General features: G+C 38.4%; 1 protein-coding gene across 1 annotated transcript; it reads right to left on the bottom strand.

The window, feature by feature from the left end:
* Guca1c (guanylate cyclase activator 1C) lies at positions 1–27908 on the bottom strand. Its single transcript, XM_076868909.1, has 4 exons — positions 27705–27908; positions 10744–10893; positions 6989–7076; positions 1–155 (listed from the first exon to the last, which is right to left on the bottom strand). Exons 1-4 carry the CDS (start codon positions 27906–27908, stop codon positions 1–3), a joined length of 597 nt encoding a protein of 198 aa, XP_076725024.1.
* Positions 27909–27964: the final 56 nt, after the last annotated feature.

Genomic DNA, 27964 nt, shown 5'->3' with positions numbered 1-27964 from the left:
TTAAGGTGTTTGGAGGAGTCTCTCTCCAGCGTCTGGCTGCTTCCCATTGCAGATTATTTTCAGCACATTGGAAAGGTCAAAGCTCTTGGAAACAATCTCCAGGAGATCCCGATCTTTTTCCATGCCATTGATAAATTCTTCTAAAGTCAATTCCCCTGGAAAATAACAAATGAACAATTAACAAGAGGCTTTGTCCGTACCACTCATTGTCACATAGCAATACATTCACCATGGTTGATATTTATTGATATTCTTCTTTTGGTGTCCTTTCACCTCTATGAGACTGTAAGTTCTTTAAGATCTCTATATGAAAAAAGCATTCAATGATGGGATTTCCAGTGAAAATAAAGATGATGAATATAATATACTTTAAGTTTTAGATGAGAATATCAGGAAATGTACCTGATGAAATAAAGGCCCGCATGTTTTTGCATCTCTACACAATATTGGTTAATTGACCTTGAATCCTGAATACATGACCAACCCATAAGAGCTTGACAAGTTGTAGACTTCTAGGGTCAGGAGGGGATGACAGTTCAGTAGGCTGTTTTCAATGTTCTTCTGAGAAATAATTTCAGGGACTGCTCAAAGCTGTGAGGAAGTAGAAACATTCATTTTTCCATATATTATTATTGATCATTAGTTCTCTTCTCCTTTTCTGTTTTTTGATGCCCAGTTGCATCAGTTTGACCGAAGCCTTTGCCTGTGCGGGCCAGCCAGTGCTGTAAATCCATCGCCTTATCCTCCTGGGTACTGGCTACCATAGTTTTTCACTAGCCTCATCCATGAGATAACTTGTTAACATTTTTTTTGGGGGGGTGGGGGTAGGGGATTCCATGTTGACACAAATCATTTGGATTGGAATTATAATTGTGATCAGAATGAGGGGGTGCAGATGTAGTTCTTGATCTCAAGGAGATGGTCCCTGATGGGGTTTGTAACTAGGTGAAAGATCAGCCAAGGACAAGTCGGAAGCAGTTCTTAGCCAAAGAAAGGGCACCCCAGACAAAAAGTCAGCAGGAACTGCATCAGAAGTCAAGCTGACGAAGCATTCATGACAGAGTCTGCCCAGAACCCCAGCTCACAGCAGTGAGGAGAACCCCCTGGTGTATCACAGGGAAAATATAACACAGAATAAACCAAAGTGAAGCAGAGAAGACTGCAAATAATCAGGAGAGGTAAGGGTGTGGTGGGCCAGTTCCATGTATGTGATGATGATGGAGGCAAGGGACCTAAATAAGCAAAGTATAACCACCTTTGAAAATGGAAGTCAAGGCTGGTAAATTTCCAACCCCAAACAATTCAAATGTGTGGGGGATCATGGCCAAAAGAGAAGTGGGAACAGAGATGGGGCGCTGGCGTCTGTTCCGACTGCTGGGTTACTAAGCTTGGTTATCGCTGCTGGTGAAGGAAGCAGCTGTGGCTGAAGGTCCTGGGAGAGAGTTGCCATCTCAGCCGAAAAGCAACCTCGGCTACTGACGGGAAATGGTGAAAGAATTCTTCACGGCTGTCTTTTCCCTTTTCTTCAGAACACCTGTGAACTCCACATATTCACTTTTTCTGTGTTACCTAACCAATTACAGTAAAAATAAATCCCCTTTGCAGCTTATTAACTTCTACCTACAGTAGCTTAAAATGTTTACCATATCTAAACTACTTCTTTTGAAATTTTCCCATTTTTCCTTCTAGCACTCAACATTCATTCATCAAGCATTTATTAAGACCTAAGTACCATTTCCATTCCACTACCAAATGGTTACAACCACTACAACCCACTTCAGGGCTGTAAACATTGGGTGCTCAGAAAGCTTATGCTGACAAATTACTTTTTTAATCTGTTGTTCTTTCCATTGCTTCCTAATCCTCTTGAATTTGACTATGGTTTACGCCCAAACAAATTAAAAGGATGGTTTCTAGGATGATCCCTAGAGAGGATCACCTGTGAATATCTAGCGGCTTCCACCAAAGAATCTACCAGCAAAGAGCCAAAACCTGCAAGAGATGTTTGAGCTGAGATCACAGGACTCAGGGGTACCTAAGGTGGCTACTGAGGGTTTATTATCTTGTTTATATTTACAGATATGTTTCAATTTTTGTGGGACATAAATTAGAAATTGTACATTTGTTTTTATATGTATATATATTGTGTAATTTTATATATGTGTGTGTGTGTGTGTGTGTGTGTGTGTGTGTGTGTGTATAGTGTAACTGGTACTTACATTATTTAGGCTATTTGTTGTGTTGGTAGATACAGGTTCTACTAGGAAATCCAAAGTTCAGTAATACAGGTGTTCCTCTCTCACTCACCCCCAATCCAATTTTAGCAGCATCATTAGTAATTGGACACCTACCCATAGATATTTAATTTAGTTCTAATTTTGCAATCTTGTTATCTTATTGCTATTCTGGATCACTCATTTCTTTTCACTAACATCTTAAATAATATTTTATAATAAAAGAAAACATCCCTGTCCCACAAAAAATAAAATAAAATAAAAAGCCAAAATTGATTGTGCATGCCCACATTAGCATTTTTGCTCTGAAGAAGTCAGCTTGGTTTTAAAAGAAATCATCAAGTAGAAAGAAAACTGTGTTTCAGTTCTCATTCCTGTTTATCATGATTTCATGAAAAATTGGGCTGGGGTTGAGAAATTAGCAAAGATGGGGTGGGGGTGATTGTGGAGATGAGGATGACCAGGTTTTCCAGGGAGGAAACAGGTGAAGAGTTTCAATGAGATATAAATTTTGTGTTCATCAGCAAGGTGACAGACACCTGAGCTATTTAGCAGCCTTTTGTAGAAGGTCTCACCTGCTGCCATTTCTTCTCCGTGGGGAAACTCAGTTCCATCTTGCTTCCTGGGGGTTCTCAGTTTCCCAGTTGGGTTGTGTGGGATGCTGCTGGCTTTTCACAATGTTCCAGCCTAAAGGCACTGATCTTTCTGGTCAGCCACTCGGTGGAATATCTCCTTTTATGTTCTGTCTATTTTTCTTTTACCTCAAATATCTGTTCCATGGTCACCCTCTCTGCCTCTCCTTTTCACTTTATTATGAACCTCTTAGGTCCTCTTTTTTTTTCTGTACTATTTGGCTCTGTGTTAAACTTTCCTAGGCACTTTTTGCACTTGATACTGTGACAACATCTGCAAATCTTCCTTCAATCATATCAAGAATGATTCATGACCAAAGAGTGGGAGAACATGGACTGTTATCATTTGGGTAGCAAAACCTGCAGAATTCCTGCTAAAATTATCCTGACTTGTTGTTTTCTGTTTCCATTTTATAATAATATGAATGTTCAGCATCAATTTCCTGTTGTAGTGATTCTGTTCTAGCTTCCCTTCTTGATGATTTTGTTTATAACATAAAAATAAAACTGATTTGTTAAATTAAAACAATAGTATAGACTCATGTAAAAAAAAGATCAAATATTACAGAAAGGTGTAGTGAAAAAGAATCTACTTTTCTCTGGTCCTTAGTTCCACTTTCCATAGGTCATTAAATCCTGCTAATCAGGAGTTACATTTTGCATAGGCATACATACATTAATTTCAAAAATATTTTTAATTGTCTTTCTTTCTGCAGATAGCACCACATATTGTGTTTGTTTCTTTGTTTCTTCTTTCATTTTTCATTTGATGTCTTCTTTTTATGAGACATTCACTTTGCAGTTACCTACTATGTACCAGGGCAGGGAATATCCAAATATTCAAACAAGAAATTGTTCTTGCTTTCATGAAGCTTCTACCATTTCATTTTTTTTCTAGAATTATTCCTGTATTACTCTTTACCTAATCTTTTAATTTTGTCATGCTAACTATTATGATACCTCTGTATAGAATATTTCCTCATTCTTTTGCATTTTTCTATCCAGAGAGAGGAGGTTGGTCACTTTTGTTTTGCAAACAATTTACAATCAAATTGGGATTCTCATGAATGTTCTTGAAAGTTTTGTTGTTGCTATGTCTTTGTATGCTGTGATTGTCTTTATCCTTTTCTTTTTTTGGTGGGGGGGCGGTACTGGAGATTTAACCTGGAGACGCTTCACTAGTAAGCTATATCCCCATCCCTTTTTATTTTTCATTTTGAGTCAGGGTCTCTCTAAGTTGTTGAGGGCCTCACTAAATTGCTGAGACTAACCTCTAATATGATCCTCTTGCCTCAGCCTCCTAAATTGCTTGGATTACAGGCATGTGCCATTGTGCCTAGCATGATTATCTCTATTTTTGGCTTCAATATTCATTAGATGACCAGATATCAATGATATTCTTTGCCTTTTATTTTGAGAGATCAAAAATATATATGCATATAGTCACTTAAGCCCTGATACACTTAAGTGAACATCTATGTTTCTACCAATACTGATGTTTTGATAATAATGGCATAAGCAATTAAAATTTATATTGAGTTATATATACTTATTACGCAAATGTGAAGAGTCTCCTCTGTAATAACTCTTCCTTTGTGTGAATGAAATGTTTTATGTTTGTCTTCTCTGTCAAATACTGGCCCAATCCTTTTGCTTTTATGACTTTTTCTTTTTTGTCTTCTGTTATATTGGGCTTTGTCCAACAGTAGAATTTTTAGCATCTTTTGCTTGACACATGACATGATCCATCTGTCTTGATGAGATGATGGAAAAGCCTCTGATAATTTTTCATATAAAAGCAAATTTTAGCCAGGCACGGTGGCACATTCCTGTAATCCCAGTGATTCCAGAGGCTGAGGCAGGAGAATTGCAATTTCGAGGTCAGCCTCAGCAACGTGACGTAGTGAGGCCTTGCGTAACTTAGCAAGACATTGTCTTAAAATAAAAAATAAAAAAGGGCTAGGGATGTAGCTCAATGGTTAAGTGCCCTGGGTTCAATCCCTGGTATAAACAAAACAAAACAAAACAAAAAACCCAGCAAATTTTATCAATTTTAACTTTGTATATGCATTTGCTAAGAATCAGTAACTCATTGTTATTCTCAATTATATGTGTTTGTTTATGTGTATTTTTTTCTTTACCTAAAATATAACTTTCTGTCAGAGAAAACAATTAATGTATACAGTTTTATAAATTATTCTAGAAACCATACTGTACTGGCTCTTTTCTGTCATTGACAAATTCTTCCAGCTCGCAGAGCCCGTTTCTGTAAGCTCAGCTCTAGCCTGAACACAGCTTCTCTCTTCTGGATTCACATCTCATTTTGACCCAGCCCTTTCTATTTAAAGACCCCTTCTAACCACATTTCCCACTATATTGGCTCCTTACATTTGCCTCTGTGGAATCACTCTAGTTAGTAAAGAAAGGGTCCTGCATCCTTCTTTTGCTGTCTGGAACACATTGTCTGTGTCCTCCAACTATTAGAAAGTTCATTTTTTTTCCCCCTGTACACCCAAGTCCTCCTACTTCTCCAAGGGAGGTGGCTTTTCTATTCCCTGACTCCAGGTACCAGAAGCAGTACTCATGGATGTTATCTAACTGCTTGCCTTGTCTTTTAGAAATTCACTGTAAAAGGTCTTAAACATTCACGAGGTCCTGCACACCTCCAAGTACTCATCCTTCTGTATGAATGTTGTTAGCTCTGGCCTGAAAAGCTTTTTCCTCTGGGCTCGTTTTCTGCCATCCTGCAGCACCTCTTAGATTAAATTTAAAATGAAATAGAACAAAACTGACAGCATTTCTCTTGTTTGATGGCTTCTGTCAAACAAATTTGGTTGCAAATTTCAAATAAGGTTTCATTGGCCTTGTCAAACCCTCCTCTCTCCATTTCCCTGATCTGTTTCCAGCCTCCCTCAGCCTCCTTATCTCCTCTGAGTAGGCTGACTCTATTTCTTGCAAGCTTTCACATGCAAGGGCTTATTTTATTCTTTGACCTCAATGTTCTAAGAGAATATACTGACTTGAGACTGGAGAGAGGCAGATCTAGGATTTGGCCCTTGGATGAAGAGCAAGGTTGTTACTATTGATGTAGCTCCAAATTGTTTTCTCATAACTCTATTCGTGTCCTATCGCTAGATTCTTTCTCAATGGTGGCTTCCTTTGAACTTCTTCCCAGCCTCCTCACCAGCCACGCAGAGCCGCCACCTTTGACTATACAAATGCCAGTCCAGTCAATTTAGGAACGTTGGCCTCTACTGCCCTCTTGTGTCCACTTGAAGAAGTGACCTATAGTGGGCAGGCTGATTCCATGGAAGGATTCCTTTGGAAGGATGACAACCATGACTGGAATCTTCATGCCTCTTTTTCTTTAATCTCTTTCTGATAGCTTTATATTTTCACACTGACTTTTTTTTTTTATTTTCAAGAACCATGCCTAGATTTCTGCCTCAATCTCAAGTCAAATGTTCAGGTACCTACCCGTTTACTGAGATCAAATCCACTAAGTATAAGCATTCTCTGGACTCTTGGAACGTCTGTCGTCTCTCTCTACCCCTGCCTCTAAAAAGAAAGGCACTGCTAACAAGGAATGCAGATTTCAGGAAAGAAAGAGAAGATGGATAAATGAGCAGAGAGAGCATAAATGTGAAAGGACAGAAAAGGCAGATATGAAGACAACTATGGATAATCCACCAGAAAAGTATAGTCAAAGGAAAGGAAAAAGTCAGATTGTAGAAACTCTAGTTAAAGGAAGGCTTCCTACAGTGGGACATCGTGAGCTTATTTGTGAATTTTTTTTGGAACATCTCCACTAGGGAGGTAATAATTAATAAAGCATGACCTGGAGTAAACAGAAGGCAGATCATCCCATATTATCCCAATTCCATTCTGTTATCCTCTTTATAGAACCCAGAGTGTCAAGCAGCACACACTGAATATAAATATGGTGAGCAAATATTTGCTTGGTTGAATTGTACTGACGGGAGAACACTGGACCCACCAAGTTATGAAACCCAGGTCACAAGTGGGGTTCGCTCGGGAGTTTCCTGCTTTTTCTGAATGACACCCCCACTCCCCATCTTCTACTTTGTAAGAAAAATGGGCCAGAGGAGAGTAGCCCCTTACCATCATTGTTTATATCTGCCTTGTGAAGCACCAAGTTGACGAATTCCTCAGGATTCATAGTATGTTGGCCATTGAGGGCTTGTACAGCCTGCAAAAAGACATTAAATCAGAGAATTCAACTTTGCTGGAAGTATATATATATATATATATATATATATATATATATATATATATATATATATATATATATATTTGTAACATTTCTTCCCCGGTGTGACAGGATTTGAGGATGTGTTAATGTAAGTCTTGCTATCCAACCTGTTTCGGTTGCTTAAAATAAATAAAGATAAAAGATTGCATGTCAGTTCTAGGTAATGGGGCTTGGAAATTAAATTAACGGAAGAAAGTCTGATTTTTTTTTTTAATTTCGCCCAGCATAAAGGGATCCATTCAAAAGATGCAAAGAACCCCTTGGAGAAAATAATGTAGTGGTCACGGTTATGAGAATTCTGAAAAGAGGTATTGTTCTCAATTTTGGATGGATTTACTTGGATCTTACAGATGAACGTAAGTGTATGAACAGAACTCTGCCAGTATGTCGGGCTTCCTCTCTGGCTTCTGCCATTGGCATCTCTGGGTCTTTGTGCCCCTTTTGAAAGATGATGGACTGGAAAGATAGATATATATGCCTTAGGAGAATGCTGAATTTCTCTCACATTCTACCAGCACCTTTTCATCATAAAAGTTGTCAGGAGACCCAGAGCAAATGACATTTTCCAGCCTACCTAGAAGGAAGATTTAGCCCCTCCCTAAAGGCAACTAAATTAAATGACCCAGATTTGACATAGAAATTCATAATAAAAGAGGATTAGTCATCTGGAAATTTGGACATAACTATCTTGATTGAGCATGAAGGAATCTTTAGAAAATTTGCTGGCAACATATTTCACTTAGAGGTCACCATCTTAAATATGACTGTCTCTCTTGCTGCTTCCCAAGCGCTACTAATGTTGATTCCAAAATTATTAATTATAAACCATGCTAAAGCACCACTCTTGGCCTTAGTGAGTCCAGGTCTCACCGACTTCACAGTTAAACACAGGACAAAACTCCTGGTATCAAGTTGGTTAAATACAACTTTGGTTTCTCAGTGTTCAGGGCATAGACCCCCCAAAGCCTAGAAAACTCGGCTAAGTGTCCAGTATCCCCACCTCTAGAAGCAATACTAGAGTATCATAACAGTCATAATAAAGATTGTGATATCTTGATTCGCCCATCACTCATCTCCTGATAACCTAAGCAAGAGTGAAATACTGATTGGGAGGGTGACAAGGCCCAAGGGGATATTTCTGGAAGGAGTTGTCATCTTGCTGTTTTTTCTCCTTTTCTCCTAGGAGAAGCAGAGTAGGGGATGGACAAGGAGACAGGGTTTTCTTTCTTCTTGTCCTTCTCCATTAGCATCTCTGCTCTTTCTCCTCTGCTAATCAGTCTCTGAGCAGGAGGAAGTAGGAGAGAAGGGAAACAGGAGCATTATTACTTGGTAGGTACTATCATGGCTGGCTAGCTTCAGTGCTCTCTGGAACCATCAGGTGTTTTAAGTTCGCTCTTTCTCTGAGATACTCCCCCATCCGTTATTGAGACTCTCTTCTGCAATTCCCTAGACATGAATCATGCATCTTGATTCCAGCCGATCCTTTCCAGGGCAGTTTCTCAACCTCCACACCACCGACATTTTGGAACAGATCATTCTTCCTGGTGAGGGGTTGTTCTGTGCATTATCGAATGTTTAGCAGCATCCCTGGTCTCTAACCAATAGATGGCAATAACAACACCCTGTCCCTGACTCTCCCCTGAACCCAAATGTCTCCAGACATTGCTAACTGTCCTCTGGGTGGGAATTCTCCTGGGTGAGAGCCTCTGCTCTAGGTTTACTCTGGCTCTGGTCTCCAGAGTCTCCCTTACTCCTCCTGGTGGCCCATTTGGACAGAATCTAACAAAACTCTGCCAGCCTCCTCTTCCAGAGATCGACACAGGATCTACGGAACACATTCAGGCAATCTTCGTTCCAACAAATTCTAGGAATGCGGATGATTCCATTTTAAACTGCGTCCCTCTCCTTTGCCCTCGAGGTCTGCTTCTTTAGACTTCTCACGCAGGACTCAATGATGAGACATCATGTTTCCCAGGGGCAGCCACATCTCAATTGTTTCTCTTGTTACTGACTTCAGGAGTCCCACCTGGTAACTCCTCTCAAAATTCCTTCTCAAAAACCCTTCTCTCAACTGTTTCATGCCCTGGAAGTAAGATTAAGATGTAAGAAGCTCTTTCGTATATTCTAAATGTGCTCTAGTGCAGTACTTCCTCCACTCTCTTGATACCTGGCTGAACTCCACTTTAACATCCTTATTGTATGTAGAGAAAACTTAGGTTATACAATATTATTATTCTTTCCCCTGTTATTTTTTCCAGTTGCCATTGATAGAATGTTCTTAGGCCATTTTTAAAATAAGTATATGTTCCAGGTGCACTAATTTATTTAAACATTTTCCCTTATAAATTTTTATTATCCTATTCTTTTTATTCTTTATGATTGCTTTTTCTGATGAAAAGTAAGTAATGCCGACTTTAAAATAAAGGTGATTTTTAGCTGCCTGATGCAGACTATCACATTTCCAGGAAATTTGTTCTGAGTAATGCTTTGGTGGTGTTCCCTAAGATTTTTATGCTATGTTTACATCTTAATTGTTTGTAGAATAACCTAGGGTATATTCATTTAAAAGTGTATTTTTAAATTTATGTGAGATTAGACTCCATCGGATACTTTAAATTCCTGATTTTGTGGTGCAACATGTCAGATAAATGCAGAATTTTTGAATTTTCATGTTTAGAGAGTTTAATTGCAAAGTGAATCAGTACATTTTTTCTTGCTGTTGTTGGCAAATGACCTCTGTGAGACTGAAATGGTAACAATGCCAGTATTGAATGGCATTCATGTTGGCTAACTCTACATTTGCTTACTTAGCTTTACATTTTTATCCGCTTTGTCCATTTGTTAAGATGTCTGATTGTAATGATAGTTTGACCCACTTAATTTTTTCTAGCATTTTTTGCTGATATTTCTCCTGCATACTTTGTTTATAACTTAGCTCCATTGTCTATAAAAGAATTTGGACCAGATTATCTCTAAGACATCTGACTTTAACTCTCTTTCATGTCATGTTACAAGACAGTGTGATAATGTTTATTGTACCTCTTATTTTCATTTGGGTACAGTGTCCTGCTTAATTACTTTTTGCTCTTGGATCCTTTTTATCCCATACCATTAAAATGACTACCTCCTACTCCACTGTGGGCAGAGTTGTGAGGGTGAATTATAAAGGCACTCATTGAACTTTAGTGTTGGAAAGGATCTGAGATCCCTGATCTAGCTCTTAGAAATATATTGGTCCAGTTCCAGAAGATTAGCCCTTATGTACTTCAATCTTAGTTCATGTATCTTGCTATATATTTATAAACCATCTTGCATTTTAACGGATTCTCGCAAGACTTTCTGCACTGAGGCAGAGAAAAAATACTAGTTGCTTTAGAAATTCATATTTATTTCCTTTTTCATCCCAGTGCTCTGCAAAATTTTGTGAACTTCAGAGTGGACTGCACCAAGAAAAAAAATGTTAATTTGCAGTTGCACATTCAGTTACCAAAAGGAAAAGTGAGACTCACATTGCTTCAGCAATTCAACATGTCAACCCCAAGAATATCCAACTACATGGGAAGCTGTCACCTGTTCTTGCAAAGGATACTTCACTCCCACTTACCACAAAGATGTTCAGTAGCTCCTTTTTGTCAATAGAACCATTTCCATCAGAATCACACAGCTTAAAATACCATTTTAATTTTTGCTCAATTTTTCCTTGTACCATTAGATTTACGGCAGCAATAAACTCTACAAAGTCGATAAATCCATCCTATGGAAAGAAAGGTAGAAAGGGAAATACGTATTTAAGAAGAATAATTGTTTTTTACTTGATAAGTCATCATTCATGAGCAGGACCTTTAGAACAAGTTGATAAAACCCAAAATATTTCAACCTAAATTCTTCCCTAGTATTTTGCTAAAAAATAATAGATACCTACCATTTATAGAAATAAGTACTTTAATTTTATGGTTAAATGCCTTAAATCTGCATTATTGTCAGAGTAGTTTTGGGTTCACGGCAAAATTCAACAGAAAGTGCAAAGATTTCCTATGTGTCCCCTATCCCTACACATGCACAACTTTCCCCATTATTGATACCTCCTACAAGAGTGGGGCAGTTTTTTCAACTGATGAATCTACACCAGCACACCTTTTTTATCCAAAGCTCGCAGTACATTAGAGTTTACTCTTAGTGTTATAAATTCTCTGGGTTTGGACAAATGAATAATTAGGTATTCCCATGATCATGGCATCATGTAGAGTAGTTTTACTGCCCTGAAAAATCCTCTGTGCTCTGCTGATTCAGATTTCCTTAACCTCTGGTAACCAGTGATCATTTTATTGTCTCCATAGTTTTGCTTGTCCACAATGTCGTACGGTTGAAATCGTACAGTGCATAGTCCCTTCAGATTAACCTCTTCACTTAGTAACATGCATTTAAATTTCTTCCATGTCTTTTCATGGTTTAATAGCTCATGTCTTTTCAGCACTGAATAATATTCCATTATCTGAACATACCCTTAGTTTATTGTTTCACCTACTGACATCTTGATTGCTTCTACATTGGCAATTATGAATAAAGTTGCTAAAATATTCAAGTGCAGATTTTTGTGTGGATATATGTGTTCAACTCCACTTGGTAAATATAAGGTATTTGGATAGTATAGTAAGGTTTTGTTCAGTTTTTAAGAAACCACCAACTCAAAGGTGACTCTTAATTTTGTTTTCCAACAACAATGAATGAGAGTTCCTGTTGCTTCACATCTTCACCAGCTTGGTGTTTTCAGAGTCCTGGATTTTGGCCATTCTAAAGAAATGTAATGGCATCACCTTGTTTTAATTTCCAATTCCTTAATAACATATGATATTCAACATCTTTTCATGTTTATTTACCATCCATGTACCTTCTTTAGTGAGTTCTTTGGTCCATTTCTTAATCAGGTTTTTGTTTTCTTTGTGGCTAAGTTAGGAGAGTTCTTTGTGTATTTTGGATAATAGTTCTTTATCAGCGGGATCTTTGACAAATATTTTCTCCCAGTCTCTAGCTTATCTTTTCATTCTCTTGACAGTGTCTTTTGCAGATCAGAAAATTTTCCTTTTAATGAACTCCAACTTATTTTTTCATTCATGGATCACACCTCTGGTATTGTTTTTTAAAAGCCACCACCACATTTAAGATCATCTAGATTTTCTCCTGTGTTTTCTCTGTGAGTTTTAGAGCTTTACATTTTGTGTTGAAGTGTGTGATTCATTTTGAGTTATTTTTTATGAAGGGTATAAGGTCTTTGTCTTGATTATTTTTTTTCTTTGCATACGGATGTCCAATTATTTTAACACCATTTGTTGAAAAGATTGTCTTTTCTCACAGTGACTTACCTTTGTTCCTTGTCAAATATTAGCTGGACATATTCATGTGGATCTATTTCTGGACTTTCTATTCTGTTCTATTGATTTATTTTTCTACTCTCTTGTCAACACTACACGGTCTTAATTGGTACAGCTTATTATATATCTTGAGGTCAGGTAGTGTCAGTCCTCCAATTTTATTCCTCTCCTTCAATATTGTGTTGGCTCTTCTGGGTCTTGCCCCTGCAGGTAAATTCTAGAATCAGTTTGTCAATATCCACAAAATAACTTGCCAAGATTGTGATTGGATTACATTGAATCATTAGATCAAGTTGAGAAAACGAACATCTCAACCATAGTGAGTCTACCTATTCACGAATATGGAGTATTTCTCCATTTATTAATTATCTGAATTATTTTACCAGAGATTTGTAGTTTCCCTCATATAGACCTTTGCACTTATTTTGTTATATTTATACCTACTTCATTTCTTTGGTTCTACTGTAAAAGGCACTGTGTTTTTGATTTCACATACCCCATGTTGATTGCTGGTATATTGGAAAATTATTTACTTTTGTACAGTAACTTTGTTTTCTACAATAGTGCTATACTCCTTCATTAACTGCAGGAGGTTTTTCTATCAATTCTTTTGGATTTTCTATATAGACAATTATGTCATTTGCAAACAGAGACAGTACTATTCCTTTCCAATCTGTATATCTTTTTATTTCTTTTTCTTTTCTCATTGCATTATCGAGAACTTCCATATGATGTTGAAGAGTAGTGATAATGGACATCCTTGCCATGTTCCTGATATTATTGGGAGAAATTCTGGTTTCTCACCATGAAGTTTCATGCTTGCTGTTGGGTTTTTGAAGATATTCTTTACCAAGAGGAGATATAGTGCCTTTTAAAAAAAATGTCTACTTCTTATGCCAATGAAATTTTGAAATGTTGTGACAAATTTTTAATAGAAGGAAAACATATCTAACAAATAAATGCTGTATACCTTTTTATAGAAACTGGTTGATATTTTGGGGCAGATAAGCTTTAGTCTAGGAAAATTTCTTTAAATGCATAATTTAAAACATGAATCACAATTTATGAGTCTGTTTTTCTATAAAGATTATGCTCTATTAGTCAATTCTGTAAAAGATTATTTAAGGATTACCAGCTTAGGTAGTTCCCCTTGTTTTAAACTGATAAAGAACATTTTCAGTTGAAACAGAGATAGTCTATGTCACTCTTAAGAATCATAATTTTCAAATCCTGCGCTCAAAAATGCTCAACTACCTTAAGAAAGTTATACATCTCTGAGGTGTATTTAACATGACATCTTATATCCAAATTTGACAGGACAGGACAGTTACTTTTTTGGAAACAAGACTGGAGATTTAGAGGAAATAAATAGGGTAGACAGTAACCAACTGTGGGTTAATCTGCTCCCAGTCCTTTCTTCTGGCCTTTGGATCTGACCATTTAGTACAGCTCTTCCCTGGGCAGTTACTGGATGAGTTTACCAAGGGTCACAGGAGCATCCTCTCTGTAAACCTGGCTTATTAATAAGGTCATCTTCCAGATTTTCCATAAAAAAAATTTATTTGATGATGGTTTGTTTCACTTTATGATTTCCATCTCAGTGATCACAGCTTTTGGTGTCACCTGCATGATGAATGGCAATAGGCTAGATTGAGCATTGTTGCCTGTAGAACATTTGTTATTTTATTATCAGGCACAATGCCTGTGTGCCCATAACACCTTCCAATCCAGGCTCCATAGCTCTGGGCAAACCCTACCAGGATGTGAGCACAAGTACTTTCCACTGAACAGTTTTTAAACAGGCAGCCTGGATGATCTAAACCCAGAGCTGATTTGGGGTGAGGGAACCTGTCCTCTTAGACCAGGACATTCTCTTTAAAAAACTTCTGGAAGCAAATCTTTCCATTTTCCTTTCAATATTTTTTTATGCAGCCAGATAAATTAATCTTCACGATCCACAGTCAACTCTTCTTTCCAATTTTCCCTCTATTAATATTTTGTAAAAATGTGCACTACTCTGATAAATAGCATTTGTTAATTTTGGAGGGTTTTAGGTGAATGTTTATGTGTAAATCAGAGGAAAAAAAATGATTATTGTTTTAAGACGATCTGTAGATTTCAAGGGCAGGAGAGGGAGATAATTATTATGGAAAAGGTGAAGAGATGTCCCTACAAGTGTGACTGAAAAGAATGCAGGGAGAATGCCCAATGGCTTTTTGGGGGGTAACCCAAGGGAACACTCTGAACCTCATATTTCCATAGCTGAGCTACAGAAGCTCCTGTGGCACACCACAGAACTGTCTAGAGATGTCTGGTTCTTGTGGCCTGAGCTGAGGTGGAATCCATAAATTCCTGGCATCAGAATCCTATGAATGGTAATGAAACACACAGATTCCTAGATCCCTACCCCATCTCTAAAACAAAGACAGACCAAAAAAAAAAAAAAAAAAAAAAAAAACCCTCAGTATCAAATAACAAACTGCTCAAGATGTAGTTCTAAGAACCTGCATTTTAAAAAGCTCCCTATTTGGCCTCATATATCCTAAGATTTGGGAACCACAGACTTAATTGCTTTTTTTATCCATATCTTACTTTGTAGCTAGTTCTGCCATCCCAGCCATCTCACCCAATGGTCTTTTTAACTGTGACCTATTCCAAGGTGAGTTAGCATAACTTTATTAAGATGGGTTAGGAAAAAAATAGGGCTCACACCTTTCTATCCCAGAATGACACATTCATAAGAACATGTTCCAACAATCAAAAATTAATTTCAAAATAATAAAAAGTCTTCATTTGCACTTCTGGAACAAACACAAGTTGCACGACATCTCTGGATTTCTTCACAACACCCGCTTCCTCTCCCATCTGCCTCTCCACGCACACCCTGCTGCTCTATCTTCAGCAGCCTCCGTTCCCGGCTTGCTCAATGCCAGCCCTAGCCTGAGAACATTTCTTTCTTTTATCCCACCAATTTTTCTCAAATTCTGCATCACAAATTCTAAAAAATTAGTTTGGCGATGGAAGAATGTCCTTTGAATCTGAGGGAGGGGATGGTGCTAAAAGCATGAAAAGCCATAATTGCTTCAAGTAGTCCTCAGGAAAGAAGAGGGAGAGAGCATGCAAATCAAAATGATTCCAATCCCAACATGTTTATAGATTTGTATGTCATGTTTTTAGGATGGAGTGGATTCCAGAAAATCATTAAATGAGAAATAAGGGTATAGAATCATGACAGTTTCCCAGGACAGTTTGACTTCATTTTGTAGAAGGAAGGGGGGGGGAGGAGGGAGAGAATATAATATATATTATAAACATGTATAATATATATTCTCTCTATATATGGAGACATATATGTATATATATATATACATATATATATATAAAGACATCAAATTTAAGTTTTCTCATCATCTTTAATAATATATGTTTAAAAATTTACTTTCTGCCATTATTTTTGTAGTACAATGTAATTTTTAAAATAAGGAAAAAAAGTCAGGCATGATGGCACATGCCTGTAGTCCAGCAACTTGGGAGGCTGAGGCAGGAGGATCACAAGTGCAAAGCCAACCTCAGCAATTTAGCAAGGCACCTAAAGCAACTTACTGAGAACCTGTCTCAAAATAAAAATAGTAAAAAGGGCTGAGGACGTGGCTCAGTGGTTAAGTGCCACTGGGTTAAATCCCTGGTATCAAAGGAAAAAAAAAAAAAGAAGAAGGAGGAGGAAAATAAGATCTTGAGAATTTTTGCCCAACAGAAAATCCATAGGTGGGCTGCAGTCTCCAGGCAATGTCTATGACGTACCATAATCACTGTTTTCAGGGTATGATCAATTTGAAGTGTAAGTAGAAGTTAACATATAAAGCATGTATGCATATTAAAAATAATTTTTATTATTTACTACTAAGTGTAAGAGCTACCATTAATTTCAAAAAAATAAAGCATATAAAAAAGTCTATGTTCTAAGTCATGAAGCCAGCCATTTTCTATGCATTATCTCTAATTCTAACAGTAACCTTGCAGGTCACCTTATTAGTCTCATTTTTATAGAGTACAGAACTATCTTTGAGAGAGGTTAAAAAAGTGAGCCAAAGGAACAAAACTAGGATGTGGGTTAACTGTGAATTTAAACTTAGCCAATCCTTTTTCCTATGTATCTCCTAATAAGGCCCTCAGAACTCATTAAGATGGAATCCTCTTTCTAGAAGAGGCACCATGGACTTGCATAGATGGGGTGCATTTGATGCAGTATATGCTGGGTTCCTGGGTGTTAGCTGTGTGAGTGTAGACAGAACTGTGTAAAGTGAGATAGCTCAGAAATCTGAAGGTGCTGTACCTGGAGCCTGTGCTACCTATACACCTATGTTACTCAAGGAAAACCTGGCATGGGTGCAATAAGCAGCTCAGCTTCAGAGAGACTTTGAGAGCAAAGTTCCCTCAGGGCCATCACTTCCAGCTCCAACTCCACCCCAACCCCAGTGCCATCTGGCTTAGCTGGAAAAGAGGTATTCATTCTCCTCTTCCCCTTCCTGCCACCTGATACCTTTCAAAAATGTTTTTTTTTTTTTTTTCTATTTTCAAATCCTTAGCCCAACTTCCACCACCCTTGGGTTTAGCCTCCAGCACAGTTTCCTCAGGAAATGTTCCCCACTGCCCCTCCACGACCCGGTGTGTCCATCCTGGGTCTTCCTCAATTGATACTATTCTTGGTTTTCACCTACATGTTTGGCTAGGAAACCCCAGTTGTCCTTGTAGGACTTTTCCTTGCTTTCGCTCAGCATTTCTCCCCCCTATGCAGGGCTTCATACCCACATGGCAGACCCGACTGATCCCTCCACACTCTTACCCTGTGAAGTCTCACTGCAGAGATCATCTGATCTTGCTATGGTTCTGCTATGGTTTTCTGTTTGCCTGAGTGACTCCAAAACATACACTGACATATTGTCTAAGCTAATTTCAGAGGCATGTGATTTGAATGTTGGAGGCATGAATTTATAAACTGATAATGTCATTGAGGGAACTTGGCTTCATCTCATTGACGTAAGTTCTACAATTTCCATTCTAGAAGAATTCCTTCATTTTCAGAAGGGAAGTAGGCTTGAATAACAATAACTATTATACTAGTAATCATGATGACAGTGATATTATTGATATTATGTAAACTTGTCATCCATATAAGGCCAGGCATTGTGCTTTGTACATATAAACTTATTTAACACCAATGAGACCTTATACGGTATTAACCAAGAACCACGGCTGTTTGAGTTCTAGTATCACTATGTCCAGGGAGCCTGGAGACGTAGTTTGGTGGTAGAACACATGCTAGGCTTGCACAAGGCCCTGAGATTACCAAAAGAAGAACCCCCAGCCCAAACCATAGAAATTATTGTACAGTAACTAGTGAGGTACCATATATTTCTATATACCTTGTAGTTCAGGAAAATTAATAATCCAATTCCAACAAAATTTTACCAAACCATAGACCCAGACTACAACTATCTCCATCAGAAGAGTAGAGGAAAAGAAGAGGGAGAAGGTAGAGAGGAGGGACAGGGGACACATTGGGAATGATATTGGCCAAAGCATGTTGTTATACTGTGTGCATGAACAAATACATAACAACAAATTCCACCATTATGTATAACTATAATACACCAATTTAAAAGTATGGAAAAAATAGTAAAAAATGTTAACATTTTAAATATCAAATTTCTATTAATTTTCAAAGAAACATTTTTAAATTAAAAAAAATAAAAAAAAAATTCCGTCCCTACACCAATTTTGTGTTACTTTTCAGAGCATCACTATCTGTGGAAAAGTCATGAATTTTCACAACTTACTAACCTGGAAACTTCTGGGTGTTTTCCTTCTTTTACATGATATGTTTCAATGAAATTTTACCAGCTGTGCTAGGTTAGTAGCAACCTGTGAATTGAAACATCTGCCTGAAAATGGCTATTCAGTCAATAGATATAAAAACTCCAACTAGCCAGCATTATGTGATTGGTCAACAATTGGCAATTGTATGGAATTTATATGTTGGGAATATCAATGAAAGTACACAAAATAAGGGCCACCCCAACCAGATTCAAAACATCCTAATCCCTTTTGTAAATTTTAAAAATCTGCAAGAGTAATGTTATTTATGCTCAGGGTTTATGAACTAGCTCGGTTTCACATATGGATACAAATATTAACACTAAACATCATCTCTATCTAACATGGAATTGCTAGAATGTCCAGAGGAGAGATTCACCTCTGTAGGATGAAAAATACACTGCTGATATGGTAAATTGGTTTTAAAATGTGATCTTTATGCAGATTAGACACAGTTATTTTTGACCATGACTGTACAAAATTCAAGGGTTTGAGACAAAGGCCGTCTCATAATATGATTATTAATAGGTTTCCTGGATATAAGGAATTCCTGACCATCTGCTTCCAGAATGCAGTCAGTTTAGAGATGTCTGGGCCTCTGTGAACTAGGAGTCAGTCTATTTGACAGGGGAGGGCAAGACAATGACTCAAGTCTGATCACTTCTGGAGGAGCTATTTGAGATCCACAATTAGAGTAATACAAAATACAGCAGTATTTTGCAAGGAATTTCCTCAGGTTGCATTACAGATTTACTATTACAAGCATCTGTCTTCCTAAACTCATAACAGAGAAAATAAATAAAACCTAGCTTCACCCTGATTCACTCCATCAGTCTCCTGAGAGTTTTTTTATTTCCTGTGTAAGAGCCTAGATTCGTGTTCTTTACTGAATAGGTGAGTTATGTAGAAAATGGCAGAATTGATAGTAAAACTAATACAACTACATCACTTGTTCAAGGTTGTATTTTTCAATACTGTAACTAAAACAGGAGTCATAAGCATTGCTTCAGAATTAGAAGTTTTGAGCCCAGAATCCCCTTCACCTATGTCCTCATGGTCCTCAGCTCTTTGATGATAGAAATGGGCCTTGAACCATTTTCTGCCTATCAGATTGTGGCTGCACATTGGAATCACCTGGAAGGAAACTACTGTTTTGATTCAATTGGTCTTAGGTAGAAGCCCAGTCACTGATATATTTCATAATGCTGCCAGGTGTTTTGAATTCATAGTCAGAATTAAGATTCCCAAATGCAACAGATTGTATTAAAATATATATGAGTTTCTAGAGCTTACATTTAAATGTATGTCAGCCGGTAAAGCTGATGTCTTTAACAGGGAATATTATGGAAAAACCTCAGGCAAAATGTTGACAGTTGGTTATATATGTGAAAATTCTTTGTAAATTATGAAGTGTTCAACAAATATGAAGTGTTTTATTATCACAATAAATGCTTCTTGAGAGTTCTATTAAAAGTGGCTTTGGAATGAGTAGCCTTGGTTTAACCTTAGGAGATTGTAGCTTAACAGTATGCAATGGAATAGGTAGTCATTTGTTTCTAGTAAATATGGTTTATGAGGAGCAACAGTAATTATGGTCACCTTGTAAACCAAACAACCTGATACAGAGGTATACGTTGCAGGCAGTCAGGGGTTAATTGCAGGTAGCTGCAAGTACCATACAAGTTAAAAGACAGATTTCTGGCTCTAATTGCTAAGCACTCCTACGCAGAGAGAAGCTAAAACTCATATAACCAAAGGTCACTTATGAATTTCAAGTAGAGCTGAGGCCCCACATGTGTCCTGGTCAAAAATTGTCAATTATACTGAATTTACATTTTAGGACTATCAAAGAAAATAGGCAAAATACCATTTAATTAATTTCATTATGCATTTGGCAACCATCGCAAGGAGCAAATGTTGTCCAAAGAACACAAATAAATGTCGAAAGCACTAGGGTAAATTCGAGATGAGAAAAGCAGGAAAACAAGGCCTGCATTCATAAAAACCCACCCTTTTATTCAGAAATATAATTCAAGCTTGATAAGAAGTACTGTTAGTCAGAACTGTTATCAAACCTGAGGGGGCTGAGGTCAGCGCTATCTGCATTTTGCTGATAAGCAAGGCATCTCTTTCTGTGTTGTGTATTTTTTTTTTCCCCAAAGTTCTTTCACCTACATTTTGTCACATGAGCTCAATGACAATATAGGCAGGATAGGTCTTGTCCCTGTTCTGGAAATGAAGAATTTGAGATACAGAGAGATTAGCGGTTTTGTCCAAGATTATACACAGCAAGTAAGGGACAAACTGGGACAGGAGCCCAGGAATCCTGGTTCTTCCAAAGGGGCTACCTCTATTGTCGCTGGGTTGGGCTGTGAGTCATATTATAAAGAGATTTGCCAAAGGGCCCGTTTAGAAAGTAACATCAAGGACTTCTGGTACATCAAAGCTAAGATTTGATTTGTAAACAGATTTATAGGTGAATTATTATCCTTGTAATTATTATCATTGTAATGACCATATGTACCACCCCACAGGCTGCTACTTCTTATTCTTCTTTCTCTAACAGGTTTAACCATCCATATTTCTAATTCACCCCTTCCCTCATTCCTGATCCCCAGAGTCTTGCTGGGCCTGCTAAGGTAAAATAGCTTTTCTGCTTTGTTTATCCTAGTATCTAGATGTTCTGAATTAAACTCTCACTCTATTTGTGGTTTGAGTTTCAAACCCCATAAATGAAATCATTTACATCACTCAGTGAGACCTTTTGCTTCCGGTGGGAGGCAAAGACTTTTTTTTTTTTTTGGATACTAGGGATTGAACTAAGAGAACTAGTTCCAATGAGACAGGGTCTCACTAAGTTGTTGAGGCTGGCTTTGAATTTGCCATCTTCCTACTTTGGCCTCCTGAGCTGCTGGGATTACAGGCATGCACCACTGTACCTGGTTGAGGCAAAGACTTTTGATAAGTCTTTTTGACTGGTTTCCCCAAACCCTCCTATTATCAATAAGAAGGCAGCTATTACCCCATTTGCCTGTGAGAAATGGCCTCACCCCTGCCTTCCTTAATCTGACACAAGATTTTGTTGTTGTTGTTGTTGCTGTTGTTTTGCTTTGATTTTTGCATTTATTTTTCACGGGATTGTTTTTAGAGGAGTCTAAATTTTAAAATCTAATGGTGTCGTTCTATTTAGATAAAACATAGATGCATAGGTATGGCCCATTCATTTACCTTCACACCTATTACAGTAATGAGAACATGGAGCAGAAACCCCAAGAACAAAAAGCTGACTCTGTTCTAATACTCTCCAGGCATCCTAGTGCTCTGAGCTACCACACAAGTGTAATTCCCCCAAAAAGCTGGTTATCTACAGGAAGCAATAGATACAGGTGAGATTCTGGGGATGGGCGGCCCAGACATGCACTAGTAGAAACCCTCTGTCTTGGTTAGATACCTCACAAATGATGCTCCCTCCTACCATGTACTTTATTTGAACAGTTATCTTCATTGTAATTCCCAACTCCTTTGTTAAAGGTGGAATACCACACCAGTTTAGGGTGCTGTCCTTGGAGTCAGACTGCCAGCTTCCCAATTGTACTGTGCAGTTTTAGGCAAAAAAATCTCTCCGTGCCCACTGTAAAGTAGGAACGATAAAAATAGTACGTTTACTCTGTAATATGATGGTGAGGATTCTACGAGATAATAAATACAAATGCTTAATATAGTGACTGGGACAGGAATGTCCATTGTTAACTTTTATTAGTAAAAATTCAAGTCCTGCACTTCTTTCAAGATCTGAAAATGTCTCAACTTTTCTAGCCAGCCTTTCCCAGCTAAGCCATTGTTACATCTCCCAATTCCAAGATATGTGCCTTGAGTAGCCCAGTCCTGCCATAGTCTGTTATATTACACTGCCAGTTCCCTGGACATGACTCTTCTCCTCAATTAGGCTGTGAACTGTTTAGGAACACACAGAATAATGACTTCTACTTGCCCACCTGTTTCTACCCTCACTTCCTTAAAAAAGTGAGGGCAATTTTTGTATCGTTTCCTGCTCTACTTGGATGGAACTGAAGCGTTCACCTGGCCATACCTTCCATCCAGGTGGACAGACACATTAACAGACTGGTTGAATAGTGTGGAACCAGAGAACAAACCTGGGGAGCTCGTCTCCCTCAGTCTTGGATTCTTCATTTACCTCCTTTTATTTTTCGAGTATGTATCTATCTTCCCCACTTGATTGTGAACACACCTGGTAACAGAGACCCATTCCTATTCACCTTTGTTTCTACCTTCCTTCCACGGGGTGCCTCCAAGGCTCAGTATTTGCATGTGCAACGGGATAAGAATGCAGTGTGTGTTCATGATGTCACTTCGCCCCTGACAATCCCTTCCATTATTCAGCTCTCCCTACATTCACAGAAACTCTCATTTCCAAATGCTGGTGAAGATGTGGCAGGAAAGAAACACATTATTCTGGGATTGTAAATTGGCACAGCTACCTTGGAAATCATTATGGAGGTTCCTCAAAGACTACGACTCAAAACAGCATATCACCCAGCTGTACCACTCCTCAGTATTTACCCAGAAGACTTCAAGTCAGCATACTGTGGTGATACATGCTTACCCATGTGTACAGAAGCACAATTCACCATTGCCAAGATATGGAACCAGCCTAAGTGTCTATCAATGGATGAATGTGATATATACACAATAGAGTTTTATTCAGCCATAAAGAAGAATCAAGTTATGTCATTTACAGGAAAATGGATGGAACGTAAGAGTATTATGTTAAGCAAAATAAACCAGACTCAGAAAAGTCAAGGGTTGTATGCTCTCTCTCATATGTGGAAGCTAGAGAGAAAGGGGGGTGTGTGGGTGTCTCATGAAATTAGAAGAGAGATCAGTACAGTAGAAGAGAGAGACCAGGGGGAGGGAGGAAGGGAAGTTAAATTGAAGGACTGGGGGGTGAAAATGACCAAATTATGTTGTGTTCATGTACAAATATGTCACAATGAATTCCACTATTATGCATAATTATAATGTACCAATAACTGGTTAATTAAAAAAATTCATTTCACTTAGCAGAAAAGCAGAAATCAGAAGTTCATTCTTAGCTCTTGAGTTTCAGTGATTAACACTGTTTATGTTTCAGAGCATAACATTTGTGCCAGTAAAAAAAAAAAAAAAAAAGTGACTTGGAGGCAGTTTTTCTGTTTTATCCTAGCTACTTCCAAACTAGATATCGATTCCAGAGGCTGGGGAGGGTGGAATGAGGGAGGGAAGAGAGGGTGGCAGACATCCATGGAAGTGGACACTGTTTTGAGAGGGCCAAGAGGGTAGCAGGGGGGACGGACAACAGGTTTGGCCCAGCAGAAGCACCAGGGATTCATGGTCTTGGCACAGCTTGGAGGAAAGGGCTATAAGCATTTCTGTAAAGTCAAGCCAGGTCATTGCTTGGGGCTTCCATGTCTAGGAGTACAAAGGAGTTGAGAGCGAATTCCACCTAGGAGGTGAGCTGTGTGGAGATAACGGCCCCTGAGTGAATCTGGAGGTGAAGGGAGATGGTGTCTCAGTGAGCATCAGTGTGGATAGAGGCTCCCAGCCCCTAGGAAGTTAAAGTTCAGGCACATTCTTGAGGATTACATGCAACCCCAGAAAGGGAGAGATGTTATCCAGGGATATGCGTGTGTAAAGTGAAATACCAAGAGAGTCAGGGAGGGTGGGGGCACTTCTCAGACCAGGGCGCTGACCTGATCCAGGTGAAGAGTCTGTGAGGAGTGATTCGGCCTCAGGATTTCTGCAGTATCGATCCCTGATGGCACCCTGGGCTCAGCACAAGCACAGTGAAGGATTCCCACATGAAGCCTCAGGATTTCTGCAGCATCAATCCCTGATGGTAGTCTAAGCTCAGGCATCCTGGGCTCAGCACAAACCCAGTGAAGGATTCCCATACGAAGCCTCATTAAGGTCCCAGGATGTCTGAGGTGCAGCTGCCATGGCTGCTGCGGTGAAGTAGGTTCCATCACTACTGTGATGATCAAATGTGTTCATCATGCAACATGCCTAGAAGATGCCAGGCATCTCATAGGTAATCCAAAAGAGGTTTATTGAGTTTTACTAAGGTATAATTGACAAATAAAAATTGCATATATTTATAGTATACAACATGATATATTGATATAGTCTATAAAATGATTAAATCAAGTTAATTAACATGTGCACCACCTCACAAACTTATTTTTGTGCTGAGAACATTTAAGATCTTCTCTCTTGACTATTTCCAGGTATTCAGTACATTATTATTAACATATCACTTATTCATCCTGCTCAACTAGAACTTTGTACCCAATGACTAATGTCCTCCCATTCCCCTCCACTCCCAACACCCCCAGACCCTGACAACCACCACTCTACTCTCTGCTTCTATGAATTCCACTTTTTATATTCCACATATAAGTGAGATCATTCATTGCCTAGATTATTTCACTCAGCATAATGCCCTCCAGGTTCATTCAAGTTGTTGCAAGTGGCAGGATTTCTTTCCTTTTTAAGGCTGAATAATATTCTGTGTGTGTGTGTGTGTGTGTGTGTGTGTGTGTGTGTGTCTTAATCCATTTATCCACTGATGGACAGTGAGCTTGATTTTATATCTTGTCTATTGTGAGTAACATTACAATGTGTTCAGATGTCTCTCCAACATACCAATTTCATGTTCCTTGGGTATCTACTCAGAAATGGGATTGTAGGATGATATGTTAGTTAGGGTAGTATTTTTCATTTTCTTTCTCCACACTATTTTTCTCCATACTGTTCTCCACAGTGACTGTTCCAATTACATGTCCACCAACAGTGGACAAGGGACCCCTTTACCCGACATCTTGGACATTCAAGAAGTAATACTGAAGTGCCAAGGAGAGGCCCTCGGGTGTGTGATTAGCCAAAGGAATCATTGTAAATTTTACACTCCAAACTTCAGGACCTGTTTACTTTTATGTTAAGCGCTGTTCTAACAGGCTTGTTTAGCTGAAATATAAGCTAAAGCCAGGTCAGAAACAGCCGATTAAAAAAGAGACCAAAAGCTTATGAGTATCATAACAACCAGAAAGCTGTGAAATATAAGTTTGATAGCAGAAGAGATAGAAAAACAATAAAAACCAAACACAATGACAGGAGCACATGCTTTCAGGGTTTGTAACATTAGGAAACTCAATCCCAGAAACTTAAACAGGGCATGAGTACCTCCTAGTATTACACAAAATGTAACCACTGATGTTCACATTCATGTCTTTATCAAGAAAATGTTTCAGCAGCACTCTGAGGAGGTAGAATTGTAAAAAAGGCATTTTGAGTGATTTCCATCCAGAATACTTAAAATCACAAAGGAGCTCCATAGAAATTATAAATCCTCAGGGGTTTTGAACAGTGATAGTTTTATTGATTCGTCTAAATAATTTTTTTATTTTTTGGTTTCCTTGTGCACAATTACATGCCATTTCTTAGTATCACTTGGTAATGAACAATCCTTATGCTTCTCATTTCACAACGTGAGGTCATGTTGTGAGCCCCACCTTTCTTGTGGCATACATCATTACTGCTCAGGCTCCCCCCTTGCTTCCCAGCAGACATAAAATCTCTATGACAAATCAAGAACCCAGGGAGAACTTGCAAGCTCCTGAGGTGGGCCTGGACATTCCTGGGGTGGACACACAGGGTCTCATGCCAATGGCGCACACGCCTGCGTTCCTCTCTTGCACAGGCACCATGGGCATGCAGAGTGCACTCACTCTCATGGGCTGACAGCAAGATCACCAGCATGGGGTAAGACATCAATGCCTCTGGAGAACACTGCAGAACTCCAGGAGAGCTCATCTTCTAATCTCTGGGAATTAAGAACTTGAGAAGCTTCCGTCTAGAACAACAGCCTGCCATCCTGAAACTGGGCTGCTTACGGCAGGCACACTGGGACAGCAGCAACCACACACTAAGAGGGAGAGAGGGAGAGAGACCCAGAGGTGGAGGAGAAGGGAAACAGATGTGCCAACGTGCTTGCTGTATCTAGGACGCATTTCAGGGTTAAGAATAAAAGCAGAATACCCCCATTTTCCCACAGATTTGTAAGCTCCTTTCACTAGCATCTACAGTAACTAAAACTTATGAGGAGGAAAACCGCCACTCTAAAGAGGCAACATTTAACTTATGTTTGATAGCAAAGCACAAAAGACAATAGTGTCCTAAAAGAAATCTGTTCCCCACATCAATATGAGGACTGAAATAGCTGTTGAATCTCATAGGTTTAATGTTCTCCAGGTCCTGCCTGTTGACTCCTTTTAAATCCCTTGTTTCATGGCTTTGGAAAAGGGATCCGAGGATTGTGCTTCATTCCATACTCCTCACAGAATTAGTTCTATTAATTTTATTCACTTAATGATCCCTTCTTTCTCCCTTGGTATCATTGGTTCAGCTTCCTAAAGTCATCTGTTTTTGTTTGCTATTAGTATTTCCCCCTTCCTTTTATTCTAGATGACATCTTCACATTTTGAATGATACAAACCTATAGCTAAAATAATGCACAGGAAAAGCAGGTGGAGAGTGCACGTGAATTTCAGATTGTTACAGCTTTGTCTCATTTTCCCTTTCCCATCTCACTTTTCTCTTCTCATGGTGTATTTTTTTTTTTTCAAGAAAAAAAAGGAAAAAGCAAAGATGTTACAGCTCCTCAGGGATAAGTCAATTCAAGATTAATAGTTGCATAAAAATCTGTAGAAACTAAACTTCCTCTGAATTTAAAACTGTAAACTGTTTTGTTTTTTCCCCAAACTAAATTGGTCAGATATGAAAAAAAAGCAATATAAAGCATTCTAACTTTTTATTTGAGCACAGACAACATGTTGGCTAATTTGTATTGATTTTACCTGCTAATTTAGATGCATTCATGATTTTAAAAGCAGATTCCTGTAATTTGCTTTTCTATAAAATGTCACCAATGCATTAAATACTTTGAAAACAGTCTTTGTAAATCAATCCACACTTATTAGATTTATTTAAGCGATAACATTAGAATTCCATGCTGAGATTTAATTTGGTTTTAAAATAACTCCCTACATGCAGAACATTTCCAAGGGTGGAGAGGCTAGTTCCCAATTATTTTCATGCCGTCTGTGCCAAATGTGTTTAAATGACTGACTTACCTACAAGCTGTGGGTTGTCTGGAAACTTCTCTGTTTGGTGGGGTGCACACATTTTTACCCATGGCAACATTATAGAGACAAGAAAAAAAGGAAAAATGCAGAATCAAAGCCAAATGAAAAGTAAACAGTCTTACCTTGTTGGTGTCAAAGGTGTTATAAACTTGATCAACATGTTCATTGGCCTTTTGATTCAGACCTTGCAGACCCAAAAGTGCCTTAAATTCATGCAGCGTTTGCAGGCCAGATGGATACTCCTTCATAAATGCCCTGTACCACACATAGGGGTCTTGTGCAAGAATTCCTGTCTGATCACCAGCTATGGATTCCCCATTCCCCATGGTGATTCGAAATCTACGGCCTTTTTCTCAGGTTATTTTCACGTAAGTTCTCTCTT

This window comes from Callospermophilus lateralis, chromosome 10, assembly GCF_048772815.1.
Source record: "Callospermophilus lateralis isolate mCalLat2 chromosome 10, mCalLat2.hap1, whole genome shotgun sequence".
Taxonomy (NCBI): Eukaryota; Metazoa; Chordata; class Mammalia; order Rodentia; family Sciuridae; genus Callospermophilus; species Callospermophilus lateralis.
This window is presented reverse-complemented; position numbering and strand designations above follow the sequence as displayed.

What these genes read in the sequence shown, in the direction of transcription:
- Guca1c (XM_076868909.1), bottom strand. Translation starts at nt 27,908, where the DNA reads ATGGGGAATGGGGAATCCATAGCTGGTGATCAGACAGGAATTCTTGCA. An exon ending in ACACCTTTGACACCAACAAG is followed by an intron (nt 10,894 to 27,704) that starts GTAAGACTGTTT and finishes TTCTTTCCATAG; the next exon opens with GATGGATTTATCGACTTTGT. An exon ending in GGCAGATATAAACAATGATG is followed by an intron (nt 156 to 6,988) that starts GTAAGGGGCTAC and finishes GTTATTTTCCAG; the next exon opens with GGGAATTGACTTTAGAAGAA.